Consider the following 18921-nt stretch of genomic DNA (forward strand, 5'->3'; position numbering starts at 1 on the left):
AGCGATCTGGACTGAACTATATAGTCTGAGTAAAACTAAACTCTATTCCGTCAAAAGAAGAGTCTTACAAAACAGAAGATAAAAATGCCCTTTTAAAGTGACTGTTTGAAATTAAAACTTTAATTTCTTCTCCCCACATTTTGCTAGGCCAAAAAAGGTCATTTTGCTGTTCTTATAGGGGAAAGCTGAAATTATTGCCTTGTTTTGGATATGACTTTGTATTAGATATGACTTTGATACTATGGTAATTTTTGAGCGAAGTGTGTTTGATTAATGTGGACATCAATACCATTTTATTTCCATTTCTGAGTAAAAATGAGCTTATTTGGACAGTAATAGTAATTCAGGAAAGTATAATGTAACTACAACTAAATTTGTATGGTTATTAACATACGAAATACCTTAAAAAGGAAGGGAAGTAGTTCCCCAAATCTATCCAATACTTTTGAACTACGTACTATAGGAAACTACTTTCTTCCCTTCTCAGAATGTTAAGAATTCACCACAGATTATCAGGGAGTTACCATGACTTCTGCAGGGCTGTCGAGTCCCCTTCTGACAGCTGTTGGAGATTTCATTGTCATTTCCTTGGGTACCAGACTTAAAAGCTGCTGCATGAGAATCACTTCTCCTGCCTGTGATACTGCTGCTGATCAGGATTACTTCACCTTTACTTCAGGCCAAATCCACTGTTATGTCGTTATTTATTTAGGATTTTATTTCTCCAGTAAATGCCCTGATCAGTGCATTGCTCTCACATATCTTTTAATACGCCTTTCCTAATTATTTCATACTCCTTGGGGATCTTATATACTCAATGCCCTACAAAGAGTGCTCTTCCCCTTAAATACATGATCTTGCAATTATCTTATAAACTGGCTACAAAGAGAAGTGGTTTGCACTGAGGAGGCCACTAAGCTGAAGTCTCAAGGACTGAACTTTGGACCAACCGTACTTAAAAATCCTCTTTAATAGTTTCAACACCAACACAGCATTGCATTAATGAAGGCAATATCATCAATATGCAGAAATTTCAGAGTATTAAAAAAAATAATCTTGAGAGCTAGAGTAACAAGTGAAACAATTCAAATTACAAGGTCATATGCCTAGAAAGTAGGAACAAGAATTTCTGTTGCATGCTGAAATCATCAGCTGAAATTGTAAAGGAAAAGAAAAACATGTTACTATTTGATTAGCAAATGAACTGAGATTCATCAGCATGTTGTAGTTACGACTGTGATCAAACAGGAGAGGCATTTCCAATATACATGTAGAAGATTGCATGCTGCTGAAGAAGTCATTGGTAAGATCTCCTGTAAAATAGCATATATAGTTCTGACTACTCATACTTGCAGAAATTATTTTCCCTAAACAGAGGCAGAAAAAGGCTATGATGTTGGTCAGGAAATGGAAACCCTATCATACTAAAAGAGACTAAAAGACATTGGCTGGCTTACTTTTCCAAAATGAAGACAGGATTAGGGGGATGTAAGATGGCACATCAGATGGTGAACATCACAAGGGAGAAGAATTATCAAAGTTGAAGGACAGCATTGGTGAAACAACAAAAGTAGAACTTGCTATGAATAAATGCAGGCTGAAAAAAGAGCGGTCCCAGCCCTTCAAAGGGGCGAGCTTCTGAAACAGTGTCCTCATACAAATAAGGACGACAGGTTTAAGGTGGATCTTGATAATGAATGAGATTATGTAATATTGTTACCCATTATAGAAAAGAATTGAATTTGACACATGAGATATCTTACTGTCCTATGTTCCTGTCACTTTTCCCAATTCCTCTGCAGCTAGGGTGCCAAGAAGTCTGCAGACAGAAAGTTGGCAGGAGTCTGGGGATACAACCGCCCATATTGGTGCTCTCTTGGAAAGAAGCACTATGTACATGGGGTTCCACCAAGGCGACCCAGACCAACTGGCAGTGAAGGCTTCCTCATGCCACTCTGCCTGCCTGATTCAAGCCTGGTCAAAGAGTCAGTACAGAGCAGCAGCTCAGACCCCATGCTTGCTCATCAGACTCTGCTAGCTGTGGTGACAGTGGCACGGAGTCGCATTTTTGGATATGGGGACTGCTTAATGAACACTCTTGCTATTAGCAGTTAATCCGCTTGGATTTTAGTTGATGACTTGAAGATGACACTGGACTGGGAATTTCCTGTCATTTTCTTATGCTGTTCTTTTCTACTTCTTACTATCTTGTTTCAGGGATGAAGTAACCCAAAACAAATCTCAAGCGAAGGCATACATACCGTTTCTCCACGGGACACCACATAAACATTTCCACAGCAGTTTCTGGTTTATCCTGTTGGCCTTTACAATGGTTTGTTACTGTTCCTTTATGCTACTCGCTGCAGGGATAAAGTTTCTCCTGAGCTATCCATAGCACTACACAGACTATTTCTTCTTGCAAGGCTAAAACTAGTAGGAAATCTACCTGTGGGTATTCTGCTGTTCTTTTACATGAATATCACATTTGTAATTGATTAAAAATTTAAATCACATTCCTGGTGCTACTGTGAAGTTGCACTTCAGGTCCAAGAATTTATTATGAGCCTGAGAAAAATCAACATATTTGGAATGATAGGGTTGTTCCAAAAATAAAAATGAAGCAGAAACTGGCACTTTCAATTTTCAGTATAGATGCTGCTATTACATACCAGAGTCTTATAATCACAGAGCAATATGTATTAGAATACACAGACCTATCAAGGTAATGCTTATATTCCATAAGGCAGAATATGGGGCAGCATAAACATACAAAACCCAGTTCCTCAGAAGCCATTTTAACACTCCAGGATGTCCTAACCAACTAGATACTTTACACCTCTTAAGCAGAAGATTAAACATGTCACCAAAACCCATCCACAATTTTAGCTGTCTCACTTAAAATGAAGTCTTACAGAGAATTAAAATACTTATACATTCATCTTGGTATGATGTAAGAGTATTGCTGCTAGAGGCCATGTCCTCTGAGGTATCGAGCACCGCCTGAGGAGTCTAGAGCTCTTGGCCTTCATCTGGGTATATGAATATTCCATGTTATGCCAAGGTCAAAAGCCAGGATTGAAGTGCTAACCTGGTTTACATTTTAATACTTAAAAGCACCACACCTGATCTGGTTGTCCTCACCCCCAGTTACAAAATCCACTACTTCCTTGCAAAAGTGCAGCTGAGGCTAACCCAAAGACCCTTGTCCTTATGCCACAAATTTTCTTCTTCTTCCTGCTATGCATATTTACCCTTAGACAACATCTAGCTCTTAACCTCATCTACCACTTCATGAGCTGTCAAATGACTATTCAAGCATTAAAAAAATGAAGAGTCTGTTAAGTTGTAAATTAAATGACAGTCTATAGCTCAAAAATTAGCAGTAACGTGCCCAAAACTTTATTGATTGCTAAGAAAAGGTGAATAACCTTCCCTACAGCTGGCTGTGTAATTACTGACCTTTAGAACCCAAGAGCTATTAATTTAAGAACAGATAGCAGCGAACTAGCAAACGAGTTATTTTGCAACAGGACAGTAAAGGCACATATCAAGTTTTTGCATGTGTTCAGTGCCACCTTGAATAGTATTGTTACAGGCCCATATTTTCCATTTTATTGCAGAATATAACCCAAGCTACATCTAGATGTAAAATGCCTGTCAACCAGTTCAGAAGATCAGTGGGAATGTACCCACAGATACTAAGGCCTTTCAGGACGTTTTAAGAACTCCGCATCCTTCCAAAAAGTTTCTGAATTATTGTTAAAGGCAGGAAAAAATTGTATTGCCAAGCTCAGCCACTCTGATACATGTACTGCAAACATTTCATCTGTAGTCTGAGAGATGGAGATGGAAATGGCCAGTAACAGGAGAATAGCAGACAGTAATCCGACATCAGTGAAGTTCCTTTACATATGGGAGACACGCACCAAAAAAACCCAACTCTGTTAATACTGCTGAGTTTAATCTGTTATGGACCCTTGTGCAATTCATGGAAACAGTAATTTAAAGACTATTAATACAAATGCTTCAGCAATATTTAACTTTTTTCTTCTTAATAATAAGCACTTACTGTGATGGAGAGATAATTCCTTTTTGACAAAGCAAACTACATTTTAAGAGCACTGGTCAGGTGGTGGAGTTTACAGTAAGAAAATTTTAAAAAGATCTATTAACTGGAAGTAATGGAAGAAAAAGGTATCTGACCTGGTGCAGCTGTCCTTCCATGAAGAGTAGTTTCATTAGGCAGGAGATCTTTTGAGTTGGAAGTGAACGGTGATTGTCTAAATGTGTCTTCAGAAAAGAAAGGGCTATAGGAAAAAATAAGGCATCTTTTTGTAAACAAAACAGCAGTTAATGGAAGAAGTAAATAAGATTTTTGACCCTAACACCTTAATATTATAACAAATACCATCTTGTTAAAAGCCCTGCTTCATTTACAGAATTCATGCTGAAAGATATGCAGACTGTGAGGCAAGGTGTGGAGAAGAGGCATGCTTTGGTAAAATTGCATCTAAGAGTGAAAACTGAAGTCCTTCCAAAAGGCTTTTAACTACATTTCAACATCTCAGATTTCTATATCACAATACACTACAGATCATTCAAATTAATGCTTCAAAAATTTGTATTCTACTGTCTAAAACTTTGTATTCTACTGTCATAACTGGAGAGGGCAATCAGGAAATGTGGAAAATATTATTATTTAATAATCTGAGGTATATAGTGATTACTTTTAAAACAAAACTTTTCAAATTTTAGGTTAAGATGCTGAATAGTTCTCTTTTGACACAGTGTTCCATGAATGACATTAACTCCATGAGTTTGATTTTTAAAGCAGGAAACAATTCATATAAACTAACTGAATGGTTACTTCCCAAAGAGTATTAAGTGCAAAAATTATCAGCTACTTGACTCCAAAAAGCATAGCATGCTTTGGTTTTAATTAACAGGCAGTGAAAAGTCAACTTCAATAGTGAATTGGCATTTCTGTCGAAGTATTTTGTTTTCTGCTCAATTACAGATCCTAACAGAAGCAAGAATTCTGTCTCTACAGTACAGAGAGACATCAGTAAGAGGTACATCAAAATATTCAAAATGGAAAAGGATAGTCTTTCTCAGAAAACTTTTCTAAGGCGGTGTATTCCATCTCCACATAAACTATCAATTTCTTCTAAGCAAAATGAGAATTACATGAACTCTGATCTCTCTCATATTGAGAATCCTTAACAGGCTGGTGCATAGTAGGTGTTTTAAAGGTGCAGGACAGGAGGCCAGCTCATTTCTGCAGCCTGTTCTTATTCAGTAATAAAATCCAAGAACCTTTTCAGGATAAAGAATGTACTATGAGGTCTTACGAAGCATTGCATAGCGGGTAGTCCAGACCCAGAAGTATCTGCCAGCAGCACCAACCACGTTGACCCTACCAGTTCAGGTACCCAAGGTGTCAATCTAAACAATGACACTTGCATAAGTCTCCCCTCATACAGTTTTTCTACAGAGAGTGAACAAGGCGTTCTCCACTGAGTCACTTGTATTCTTAGTCAGATCTCTGCTGCGTTTGGGAAACTTGTTGATAATTAGTTAACTTGATCAGGTAACCCTTTTGGCAATCACATTATTTACTTTTTTATTAAGTTTTTTGGCCATTATTCATTTTGTGCTGTTCCATATGTGACAGTTAATGGGATATTTTGGTATTTGTACAAAAGTCTGAACATAACCATAAACACAGTCAACATTAGGTTGTGCTGAAGGGTAAGGCATGAAGCTGCCCCAAACCTGAACAGTTCAGTGTATGCAGATAGCTGAACAACACATAATACTCAAGAAAACAAGTGATCAGGATAAAGCAAAACAGCTCCAGCCCACATGTGCAAAACTTTACTTTTTCCAAGACTCACACTCCCACGCAGGGGTGACATAATATAAAACAGACTGACGCTGTATACAAATATGGCATCATTTATTGCAACATTCCTCTCACTGGTTTAATAATGATTTGAAAGAAAAACACCAATAAAAAAAAGCTTTATTACTGTTGTAACTCTCCAAAATCTTGTAATCCGCTCAGGTTTCCATGTTGGCCTTCCTGCTTGTGCATTAGATTCAGTCACTGGGACACTGCTCATTGCTGGTTTTAAGCAAAATGGATGATGCAGAACTTATCTATTTCAGGCTAGCCCATATATCATGAGCAAGTTGCTGCTGAAGACTGCATTGCGTTGTGTCCCAAGGATTTCCCTCTCCGCCATCGGCCTCTGGTGAATTACAGAACCATCCTTGGATACCTCTTTTCTGCCTTCCTCTAGAATGGCAGCTGAGTCTCTTCAGTGCTGGCCCTATTATTATTTTTATTTCAGCAGCTATGTCCTCCAATTCCCAGTGCAAAGTATGGAGGGAGAAGCTCCTGCTTCATAGTAAGGAACTACATACATCATTCTCAATCACTGTGCAAAGTCCCTTCTGATGAAGATCAAGCTTTAGGATTTTTTTTTTTCCGGCTGCACTTTTCCAGTTTTATGGCTACACACTTCTCTAGATGAAAGAAACTTATCTTGGCATCTTATGCTGGCGTACTCTCTTCCAGATCATTTGCTTCTCCACTTTGTGTCTTCGTATCACAGATGGCAGGCTCTACCATCTCACTCAGCCATTGAACTGTGAGGAATCCTTGCCAGTTTTGGCTGCTTAAGCAAAGTCATATGGAAGTATATGCTCACAATGTCCAGGAATACTCACAGGAGGAACAGCAACAGATAGGCAACAGTTAGAAATGTTAATACGGGATAAGACAGCAAAAAGTGCTAGCATACCCCATCCTGCCGGGCTTTGCTGATTTAAGACTCTCACCAATAACACAGCTTAATCTCTGCTCCCCAGCTACTCACAAGTGGGACAACACTGACCTCACCTTGGCTCTCTGCAGCTGTCAGCAAACTTCACATAACAATTGTGATTCAAATGCCTTTCTGTCATTACTCCAGATGTAGGTTGGTGAGCCAAACTGCAACACCACACATTTTATTAATGCAGTCGGAGTGCCTCTATCCTCCACTGGCTGCTCCATCACATTCTATTTTTGAGAAGGCATCATACCCTTACCAGTAAAGACTTCCAGCTGTTTGTCTGGTTTTGGGTGGGGTTTTTTTGGCAAAGTCTTTCAAGTCAATCTGTTTGAACTTGCAGGATTTAGTAGACTGACTCACTTCCCCTTAAGAAGCTCTTCTCATTCATGTCTTCTTCTGTTGATAGATAGGTAACATAAGAAAAGCACCCGGAAGAATTGAATCAGGCACTCAGCATTTCATGCCCTGATGGGTAGCAGCCATTATCAGGACTTCTCAGTAAAACTTACTGCAAGTTTGACAACAGCCAACTGTGCTACTCTCTTAAAAGTTGGCAGCCAGAAGAAGGTGAAGTTATCTTTGAACTGTCCTCAACCTTTCCAGTTTGAATTATCTTTGATAGATCCAAAAGTAGCTCTGGATTCTCACACCAGTCCTGCTGGTAACATCATGACACACTGAAATCTATTTTCAACTGACTATTTGTCACCCCGTGCCTGCCATGCACACTGGATGGTTAATGAGTAGTTGGACAATATGTGCATTTATCTCCATATGTATGTCTCAGGCTTATGCTTTTTAAGTAGTCATGGGAAGGCTATGCAGGCTGCATATTCCACAAATTCCCAAACTAGCAAATATGGGAAGCATTCACAGTAGCCAGTAGTTAAAAGCTCAATTTCATTATCTTTCAACTTCTAACTTCAAAAAGTCCCTAATGTACATTTACTGAGCTAGTCAGTTTATTAAAAACAAAATACTTATTTATTACAGTGACCATGAATGAATGGGATAGGCCTAGGAATTTAAGAACAACATATTTTAGAGAACTTTTCTTCTGCAACTGAAATGCTTTTTAATTTCTGTCTGGACAAAGTTGTCTTAGTTAGCAGGCACTGAACATGCTGGGAACTTCTGTAGAAGGGGCTGCAGAGGCACAGAAGGTCTTACTCTGTGTCTGAAGGAACTCTTTGTCACTTCAGTGTGCTCAGTCTCCAACACATCCACATTGATTAGGGAACTTCCAGGTAGGAAATAAATGTACCCCTGCCAATTCCTGCCTACTCCTCACCATGGGCTCCCAAGTTTTTACCAATTCTAGGTGCCACTTATTACACAAGAGCTTTGAATTTTCTCATAGGGACACCTCACTTTGCTGCTCACGTATATGTAAACAACTCATGGGCTTGTTCCCAGCCACAATACTGTAAAGTGCATATTTCTTTAACAGCATGTGCTCTAATTGGATCATATTTTTAATTCCTGGATGAGTTCATTTATTGTACTAATGTGACCATAATCTTTAATAAATGCTTCATTAGCATTTTTGTACAGTCTGACTTTTAAAAATTATCTCTAGAAGGCATTGAGATGATAAAAATACTAAACTGAAATTTTATTAAAGAAATCCAAGTTTGACAGAAGACTGAATCAAAATCACCTCTTCTTACATTGGTCCATGGCTTAAAATCCAGTTGTCAGCCTGTTCTTCCCTCAAGCACTGCAAGCACTATGCAGTTTCTTTTAAGTTTCATTTTTTGTAGAAAAAATAATTCTTAAAATGATGTGTGAATACTTGATCAGAGGAGAAAAGTCATTGTGGCCCAAAGGCCTTTTGTCTCATGAACTCTAAGCAATCAGATCTATAGGTGTAATTTTTCAGATACAGGTTACATTACTCATGAAAATCTCTTACACTTGTAATATCAGGTCACATTTGCAGAAGACAGGCACATTTGAGTTCACAAGGCAAAATGAAGCAATGCCATTTACACTACAGGTTTGCAGGTAACAATGGACTGTACTTACCTGGCTGTAGTTCTGATGGTGTTATCTTTATTGTGGTTGTGCTCTTTGCTCACCTTTTCTGCAGAGGAACGTACAAGGGTTTTTGTGATTAGCATATATCATATTTTCCCTATCAGGTTTTATTCAGCAGAACTATTTTAATGCTTTCTGATAACAGCATAATCCAGAGTAATTTAGGGTAAATGATTACAGCATGATTAGAGAATGGGCGTGACTTTATTTAAACTAACACCCCCAAAATTTTTTCAGCTTCATATTTCAGTGTTAGTGCATAAGCCCATATGCAAAGTGTGCAATACAAGCATTCATTAAACACAGTACTGTTGCCTTTATGTAATGGCTGAGGTTCACCCTCTTTGACAAGAGAAATGGACAGTGCAGCCCCAGGAGCATTGCATGCTGCAGCCACTGGCCACTTATGCCAGTAACTGCCACCTATGGGTTCCCTTATACTCCAAGGCCTGGATCAACCAGTTGTCACAAATTATTTAATTAGCTTTCAAAAATACAGGAGTTGAACTCCAGCTTTTCCAGTTCAGTTCAAATATTGTGAACCTGACCTGACTGTCCCATGCTCTAAAGCATATGCTAACTATGGGGGACATTTGGCAAGGCGCTTGCGTTCCAAATGTGAGGGTAGAAGGGCTCTAACTCCTATTATTTTTCAGCCTTAGCAATCTCACACTTTCATTGCACCTTAATGGTTATACACAACCTCTTTTTGTTCTTTAAATTAAACTATCAACTATTTCCACTGCTTTTACCTGATAACTGGAAGAGCAGCTCGGACGCCATCTTCACTGATATATCTTGGCTGAATAGACTTCTTTCTGGGAGCACACGACCTTCTGGTGCCTTCTGTATGTGTTCACTAATGTCTCGCCCTAATAAAGTGCTGTAGCCAACATTTTGGCTGGGTTGGCTGGGTGACACTGAAGCCTGCGAATCATGAATGTCAACTTCCATTGGTTCTTCCTTTATCTTTACCATCTGGGTTTCCTTGTAACTCTCAGCTGCAAATATGTATTTCAAAAAAATAAACAATGGCCACAATTATTTAATTAGGCTACAATTTTTCAGAGTAGTCAAAGCAGGAATCACAATTACAAAGTTTTAATTTGTATACCGTATCACTGCAAATGGTAAGGGAAGCAAGCAGATGACTGCTACAGTATTCTTCTGGGGGTTATAAATAGAAGCAATCTCTTGAAAATAATTTTTCAAACTAGAGAGCAGAAAACAGTTGTATATTTGTAAATATGAGAGTTATATCACTTTCTATGAATACTGGGTGATCACACACCAGTTAGTGAAGCTTTGTTTTTATCAAATGAAGTTGCAACTACACACCAGCTCTCCAAAGATGGGCACTGAAGACCTCTTACAAACTCTAAATTACTCTTTATCAGCAGAAGTACCAGCACAGTCAGAAGTATTGCTATAGGGATGGGGTGGGGGAAGAAACCTCATCTGCTCCTCTTCTGCTCTCTTTCTCTTTTATGGAAAATTCCAGACAACTATGTGAAGAACTCTTTTGTTATATCTGCATATGCTTTCAAGATGAGAGCAGTATTCTGGGGCCCATGCTTTTCTAAAGCCTGATTTTGTAACAAGCACAGATACTTCCTCATACGTTACAAGGTCCAATAACCCTAATGACCAGTTTCCATAAGCCCATATCCTTCTCTCCTTGCTTTCCTCTCTGGTGTGCTGGGTCTAGCAAACAAAACCATAGCCTAGAAGCCAATTTGTAGTTCACTTTCTACACTTGAGATTCCCCAGGTGTTGCTGAATGCTCTGGTTTGGCTGCAAGGTAAGTGATAATTTTTTCTTCAGAATAAAAGCTCTGAAAGCTCAAAATCAAGGCTCCAAGGTAATTTGCTTACAACACCCCAAATACCTATCCAGCCCTTTTGATTCAGACTTTCTGCTGTGAAAAGAGAAGTTGAAGACCTGTAGAATTTATTCCCAATTTAGTTTTGGAGAAAGATGATGAGGTTTTTAATGATTTTCATTCAGAGTGCTCCTGAAAGGACTATCATGGCAGAACTGCCCAACTAGGTGTTGCCTCTGCTGGCTGCATGCTGACCAGACACTCTGGAAACAGGCAGCCTAAGACAGGCAATATGCCTGGGAGAATCAAGAAAATAAATAAATGCATGAACACAGTTAAATATCAGATGGGCCATCCAGGTAAGGAATCATTCCAACAAAAAAACGTACGTGGGATTTATTAATTTTGCCTAAACCTGCACACGTACTGGTACTAGCCAAGACACTGAAAACCTTAAGGAAAATCTGCTGCTGTTTATTCATGATTAGCACATGCTCTAAATTGTCGCCTATGTAGCCTCCACAGCTGGAGTCAAGGGAAAGCGTGAGTTTGAATTGCTCAGACTTCATGAGCCAAAGGAAGAAAGGCAACCCTAGCACCCAGCAAAAGAGGCCATGGTAGAGAGTAGGGACAGGCACACTGCAGCACACAGAGCCAGAGAAGCAGAGAGCTTAGATGCTGAGTGGATTAGAACCTGAGAGAACAGTCTGGCCCTTGTCCAGACTGGGGGGGCAGGATCAGATCTATGACCGTGGGCCAGCATGTTAACTGGTTGCAGACAGGGGCTGGCCATCCTGATAGCATCAGGTCACTGACACAGGCAGTCTGCACAATGAGTTTCCTCACATGGAAGTTTGTCATCTGTCAAATTTTACTAGTTAGAAGGCTCTGGTGTTAAAAATAAATAAATGAATACCAGTTCACAAAAAAAAGTCCAAACACAAACAGTATTTTCTATTAACTTTGGGTCACAGAGAAGAAAAGGCGGGGGGAATCCACTAACTTCACCGGATAAACGAATCTGTTGCTGCTCTCTGTTTTTCCCTTCCTCTCTAACTCACATACGATTGTGTCAGCCTCACAGATTTTACTCCCAGTGTGAATATTTCAAACACCACCAGGCCTTTTGTTTTCAATTACCCAATATTACAATGAATCTCAGAGGCACCAAAACATGGTTTGGTTATCCCTGATAACATCCTCAAGGTAGTCAACTGATTGGTGTCATCTTGTAGTCTCTAGCCAAAGACAAACAGAATCCCTTCAGCATGAAGGCATACACATTACACCTAAAATTAAACTGATGTGTGTCACCAAGTCCTTTTTCCTTCCCTTGGTTTCTCCCTCTCCCCACGTTCCGGTTGTTCTTAAGTGGAGAAAAAGTGGCTTTACTGCCTACAGCTCTTTAAAAAAAAAAAAAAATCGAAGCCAGGAGATAAAAGCCACTTGGATATGTTCCAGGAACGATTTACATGAAGTGCTTTCAATCCTTTCTTATGACATTTCTTGACCTTTAAAAGAAACCTATAAACATTGATAAAAACCTTTACCATCTACGATCCACCAGATACATTTCAGACTTTGGAAATTTTCATAGTGAATTCTTAACTGAAGACAAGTTAGAAATATCATATAATGCCTTTTTTTGTCCTGTTAAGCAAATTTTTCTTTTTTTTTTTTCTTTTTTTTTATTTAAAGCTTCCATTAGCGTATTATTATAAAACCACAGAACATTGCATCTGTGTTGAAAAGTGTAAAAATAGCATTCTGTGCATTGAAAGTGAACACAGAACAGCAAAGGAACACATCAGGTAACACTGTCTATCAAAGCTCAGGTAACTCCACAAACAAATGAGTTCTTCAGATGTCTGACAGACCGAGCTCTGCACCCAGCTGCCAAATTTAGGTGCAGAGTCAAGCTGACCTTTGCAGCTCTCTCTGCTTTTAAAATATTCTTTCTATTTCTGTTCCTGCTCCACACAGTTTAATTCCCTGTCCTGCAAACGCTTTTGAATCAAACAGATATGATCCCAACTAAGGCAAGAGTCAAGCAATACTGATGACCTTCTCTCCCTCACTATCAGCTAGCACTCAAATTGCCCTAACTAAATTTACATATTTGATCATTTCCTTTGACCTTTATCTTCCCAGCTGCACACTTTTGATCTGACAGAATATCCCTGCTGAACGTGAATCCTGTCATACTCTGATTCCCAGAAGCACACACACACAGAGAAGGCTGAAGGAGGGACTCTATAATAATTTTACAAGAGCTAAAGAAAGGGAAACACAGTCAGTCTGCCCCATGAACAGCAATCACAGGCATACAACCCAGCTGTGCTAGATCTTGTGCTGGCAAAAGACTGTAATTAAGGTTATGCCCATACCCATCTCACCATACAGGCAGTCAAACTGTAACTTCCTGAAGATTATTTTCCCTGTTGTGCTACAGACTGTTCATTTGTGGAGTAAGGTGATACCCCTTATTTCCTTACATAGGTATCTCACATGTCATAGTGCAGCTAAAGTTTTTCAAGTCAAGGACTGGTACACCAAAAGGTCTCCTGGTTCAAATAATTAAAATCATGATAGCTTTGGCTTTTTTCCACTTTTGCATTTCCCCTTGAGTAGATGGGCTAGGTTAAATAAACTGCAATGTATCAGAATACAAAGTTAGTGTATGAGAGTAAATTTTCTTCATGCCAGATTTTTATAAAAGTACAGACATCTAATACCTAGCAAAAATCAGCAGGGAATGAAGACTCAAGCAGCTTTAAAGTATCCAGATTGTGATCTCCGAAACATGGTCTGCTATTCATTCAAAACTAACCTGGATGAAGCTCAGAACAACAGCACAGCAGTGAACATTGCTCATATGGCAGAAGATGAACTAAATCACGTAATATGCTTTTTTCTGCTGTTAACTTTGTGATACAGAAACAGCTTAACAAAATAAGAGAAAATTATTGCATACATGGATGTACTACCATCAAGCCACAGGGATGCTGTTTCTTTACAGAGCAGTATAACTTTTAATCAGCTGATCTACAAAAGCCTCAATGAACTTCATCCTATTCACAAGAAGTGAGACAATTTTCCACATCAGATATGAAAAATGCAGTATTGGACAGGCTTGTTCCAGGAGAAAGCCATTCCTTCCACAGCTTTCAGGTTCTCTGGCATTCACAAGTGCAAGGAATCGCAAAGTAGTGGCACTTGCTAAAAAAACCCAAACACAACAGAAACACAGAACAATACTTGTGCTACCTAAAGGCTCAGGGTACAGCATTCATCCCTGAAGGCCTGACAGTGTCACCTTAAGTAGGTGTAGCTGTAAGAGCGCCTCTGAAATTTAGTCTTAGACAATGCCTCTCTACAGCCTAGGACAGAGATTGCCAAGTTTTAGAAAGAGATTATTCAAGCTACTTCTCTGAGAAAGTTGGGACTGCCACAATCCAACCCAAGTTGTGCACAAGTCAGCAATGGGCCCTTGTGGCAACCAAGGCCAACCATATTCTGGGCTGTATTATCAAACCTGTAGCCATCAGGCAGAAAGAGGAGATTCTTATCCTCTATTCTGCACTTGTGAGACTGCATTTAGAGTACTGTATCCCAGCTGGGGCTTCCCAGTACAGGACGGACACTGACGTCCTGGAGCATGTGAACTGGAAGGCTACCAAGATAGTTAGGGGGCTGCTGCAAGACATCAGAGGAGATGAGCTAAGAGAACAGGGTTTGTTCAGCCTTAAGAAAACAACATTAAGGGGATATTTGATTGCTGACGACAACTTTCTAAGGTATGACGGGAAGGTATAAGGAAGCTAGAGTCAGACTTCTCTCAGAAATGCACAACGATAGCATGAGAGTTGACAGACAAGTTGGAACATGGGAAATTCTGTTTATATATACAGAAAAAAAATTCACTGTCAGGATGGTGAAATACTGGCACACATTGCTGAGAGAGGTTGGGTTCTCCATTCCTGGACACATTCAACACTTAGTAAGACCTGCAGCAGCCTGATCTTGTTGGACCTGCTTTGAGCAAGAGTTTGGATTAGATGAACCCTGGACGTCCCCTCCAAACTAAATTATCCCATGAATCATTGGCATTAGATCAGATCACCTGCAGGTTTATCTAGCAGAGTTTTCAAAACGTCCAAGCAAGGGAAAGCTACAGCATGCTTGGGTAACACTTGTTCTAGTGCTACACTAGAAATTTTTCTTAATGTCCACTCTGAACCTTCCAAGCTGCAGCTGGTAGCTGTCGCCCCTTCTTTTACCATCTGCCACTACAGAAAAGAGTTTGAATCCACTGCTTTTCTAAGCTTCCTTCAACTAGTTGCAGGCTGCGATTAGATCTGCCTTTAGTTCCCCCTCTACCAGAATGAACAGGCCCACTTCCCTCAATGCTTCCTTGTAGGCCATGAGCCCTAGACCCTTAATCAGGTCTGCTGCTTTCCTCTAGACCGTCTACTAATTCTCAACAGCCCTTTTGAACCAGGGAGCCTAAAACTGGTACAGTATTCCACATGCAGGAAGTAGAAAGGTTAAGGAGCATCAGGGAATCTGAGAAAGAGATAGACTGGTGGAACCAGGCTCTGCCCTCCCTGAGACAGAAACAGGAACAGTCACCAGAAAAAAAAAACCAAGATCAAGGGAATCCTGTATCCTCCCCCCACCAGGCTGAAGGCAGTAGCTTAAAAGAGAGGAGTGAATGGAGGCAAGTCCGTGCTCCGGGCGGCAGGCAAACCCCCCCTTTGCCCACCTCGCCGTCCCAGGTGCCTCTGTACAACAGGTATGAGGCTCTGGATGTAGGCCAGTCAATGGATGATGTGGATGACGGTCTATCTACACCAGAGGTGTTGCCAAGATCAGAAAGGCCTAGCCCCCGTATCACGACCACCTCCACAAGGAAGAAAAAAACTGGTTATAGTTGTAGGCAACCCCCTTCTGAGGGGAACAGAGGGTCCAATATGCCGGACAGACCCTCCTCTTAGGGAAGTCCGCTGCCTCCCTGGGGCCCGGATTAAGGACATCGCCGGGAAACTCCCTAGCCTGGTACAGCCCTCACACTATTACCCATTACTGCTCTTCCGTGTGGGCAGTGATGAAGCTGCAACACGTAGTCCAAGGGTGATCAAAGAGACTTCAGGGCCTTGGGAGGGTTGGCAAGGGGATCTGGAGCACAGGTTATTTTTTCCTCTCTCGTTCCAGTTGCAGGCAGCAACACTGGAAGAAACAGACGGACCCAGTCTGTTAATGCATGGCTCCGTGGATGGTGTCACCACCACAATTGTCGGGTTTTCGATAATGGGATGGCCTACACAGCACCAGGCCTGCTGGTGTCAGATGGGATTCACCCTTCTCAAAGCGGGGAGAGGGTCTTTGCTCAGGAGCTAGCGGGGCTCATTGACAGAGCTTTAAACTGGACTTGAAGGGGGAAGGGGATAATATCAGGCTTGCCCGTGACAAGCTGCGGGATGACACGCCAAGGTTAGAGGGATGGGGCTACTGAGGGCCCTCAGCCTGTTGCTCTGAGCCGTGCTGGGTACACTGGAGCACACTTGAAGTCTTACGGAGATGAGCCAAGGGCTCCTGAGGTAACAGGAGCCAAGAGGGCAACACCAGTGAAATACCTCAAAGGAACTATGGAGTCTTCCTCTAAGAAGGTGATATGGCCGACAGCCCAGCTGAAGTGCCTCTACACCAATGCACGCAGCATGGGCAACAAACAGGAGGAGCTGGAAGCCACCATGCTGCTAAAAAGCTACGACCTAGTTGCCATTACTGAAACTTGGTGGGACAAATTCCATGACTGGAGTACAGCTATCAATGGCTACAGGCTGTTCAGAAGGGCCAGGCGAGGAGGGAGGGGTTGCTCTCTACATCAAGAAACAGGTAGCATGAAGAGCTGTCTCTGAAGAATAGCCGCAAGCAGGTTGAAAGCTTATGGGTAAGAATTAGAGACCAAGGCAACAAAGGGAACCTTGTGGTTAGTGTCGTCTACAGGCTGCCTGATCAAGGGGAGCCTATTGACAAAGCCTTCTTACTCCAGCTACAGGAGGCATCGCGCTCGCAGGCTCTCGTCCTGCTGGGGCACTTCAAACACCCCGACATCTGCTGGAAAAGTAGCACGGCAAGCTGTAGGCAATTCAGGAGACTCTTGGAATGCAGTGAGGATAACTTCTTAAGCCAGGTAATAGACAGCCCTACCAGAGGGGATGCAATAGTGGACCTACTGGTCACCAACACAAGTGAGCTAATTGGTGACGTCACGATTGGAGGCAGCCTGGGCTGCAGTGACCATGCACTCGTGGAGTTCACAATCCTGAGGGATATGGGTCAGGTGAAGAGTAAAGTCAGGACCCTAAATTTTAGGAGAGCAAACTTCCACCTCTTCAAGGAGCCAGTCAATAGGACCCTGCGGGAAACTGCCCTCAGGGACAAGGAAGCAGAACAGAGCTGGCAGATCTTTAAGGACACTTTCCATAGCATGCAAGAGCTCTCGATCCCCAGGTGTAAGAAACCAGGAAAGGAAGGCGAGAGACCAGCATGGCTGAGTGGAGACCTGCTGGTCAAACTAAAAGGCAAGAAAGAAATGCACAGGCAGTAGAAGCAGGGACAGGTATCCTGGGAAGAGTATAGGGATGCTGCCCAGTTGTGTAGGGATGAGGTCAGGAAGGCCAAGGCGCAGCTGGAGCTGAACTTGGCAAGGCATGCAAAGAATAATAATAATAATAGCTTCTACAGGTATAGCAGCCAGCAAAGGAAGGTCAAAGAAAGCACACAACCCTGATGAACAAGACTGGCAAACTGGTTAACAACAGACAAGGAGAAGGCTGAGGTACTCAACAAATCTTTTGCCTCAGTCTTCACTGGCAACCTCTCTTCCCACACCTCTCGAGTGGATGGACAGCAAGATGGGGACTGGGGGAAGCAAAGCCTCCCCCTGTAAGAGAAAATCAGGTTCACGACCCCCTGAAGAACCTGAACATACATGTCTATGGGACCTGACGAGATGCATCCCAGAGTCCTGAGTGAATTGGCTGATGTAGTTGCCAAGCCACTCTCCATGATATTTGAAAAGTCATGGCAGTCAGGTGAAGTCCCTGGTGACTGGAAAAAGGGAAATAGTGCACCCATTTTTAGAAAGCGTAGAAGGGAGGACCCTGGGAACTACCGACCCGTCAGCCTCAACCTCTGTGCCTGGGAAGATCATGGAACAGATCCTCCTAAAAGCTATGCTAAGGCACATGGAGGACAGGGAGGTGATTTGAGACAGCCAGCATGGCTTCACCAAGGGCAAATCCTGCCTGACCAACCTAGCGGCCTTCTATGATGGAGTGACTATGTCAGTGGACAAGGGAAGAGCTACGGGTGTCATCTATCTGGACTTCTGTAAGGCCTTTGACACAGTCCCCCACAACATCCTTCTCTCTAAATTGGAGAGATATGGATTTGATGGGTGGACTGTTCAGTGGATGAGGAATTGATTGGGTGGTTGCATCTGGAGGATAGCGGTCAACAGCTCAATGTCCAGATGGAGATCAGCGACAAGTGGTGTCCCTCAGGGGTCCGTACTGGGACCAGTACTGTTTAGTATATTCATCAGTGACATAGACAGTGGGATTGAGTGCACCCTCAGCAAATTTGCAGACAACACCTGAGTGGTGCAGTTGACACGCCTGAGGGACAGGATGACATCCACACAGACCTGGACAAGCTTGAGAAGTGGGCCCATGTGAACCTCATGAGGTTCAACAAGGTGTCATGGTTTAACCCCAGCCAGCAACTAAACACCACACAGCCGCTCATTCACTCCCCCCCACCCAGTGGGATGGGGGAGAAAATAGGGAAAAGAAGCAAAACCCATGGGTTGAGATAAGAACGGTTTAATAGAACAGAAAAGAAGAAACTAATAATGATAATGATGACACTAATAAAATGACAACAGTAATAATGAAAGGATTGGAATGTACAAATGATGCGCAGTGCAATTGCTCACCACCCGCCGACCGACACCCAGCCAGTCCCCCCAGCGGCGATTCCCCGCCCCCACTTCCCCGTTCCTATACTAGATGGGACGTCACATGGTATGGAATACACCGTTGGCCAGTTTGGGTCAGCTGCCCTGGCTGTGTCCTGTGCCAACTTCTTGTGCCCCTCCAGCTTTCTCGCTGGCTGGGCATGAGAAGCTGAAAAATCCTTGACATTAGT

The 18921-nt window shown here is 41.9% G+C and overlaps 1 protein-coding gene across 5 annotated transcripts in view; it reads right to left on the minus strand.

Annotated features, from left to right (window-relative positions):
• ZNF827 (zinc finger protein 827) overlaps positions 1-18921 on the minus strand; it is a 115791-nt gene that overhangs the window by 29753 nt on the left and 67117 nt on the right. For all 5 annotated transcript variants that reach the window (XR_008239534.1, XR_008239533.1, XM_052816636.1 and 2 more), the window contains exons 6-8: positions 9635-9883; positions 8871-8928; positions 4204-4307 (exon numbers count right to left, since the gene is read on the minus strand). Coding sequence is in view for 3 of the 5 variants with exons in the window: in XM_052816636.1 (XP_052672596.1) it covers positions 4204-4307; positions 8871-8928; positions 9635-9883 (411 nt within the window). In the remaining 2 variants the exon portion in view is untranslated. The remainder of the gene's footprint in view (positions 1-4203; positions 4308-8870; positions 8929-9634; positions 9884-18921) is intronic.

The sequence above is a fragment of the Harpia harpyja genome, chromosome 2 (assembly GCF_026419915.1).
Source record: "Harpia harpyja isolate bHarHar1 chromosome 2, bHarHar1 primary haplotype, whole genome shotgun sequence".
NCBI lineage: Eukaryota > Metazoa > Chordata > Aves > Accipitriformes > Accipitridae > Harpia > Harpia harpyja.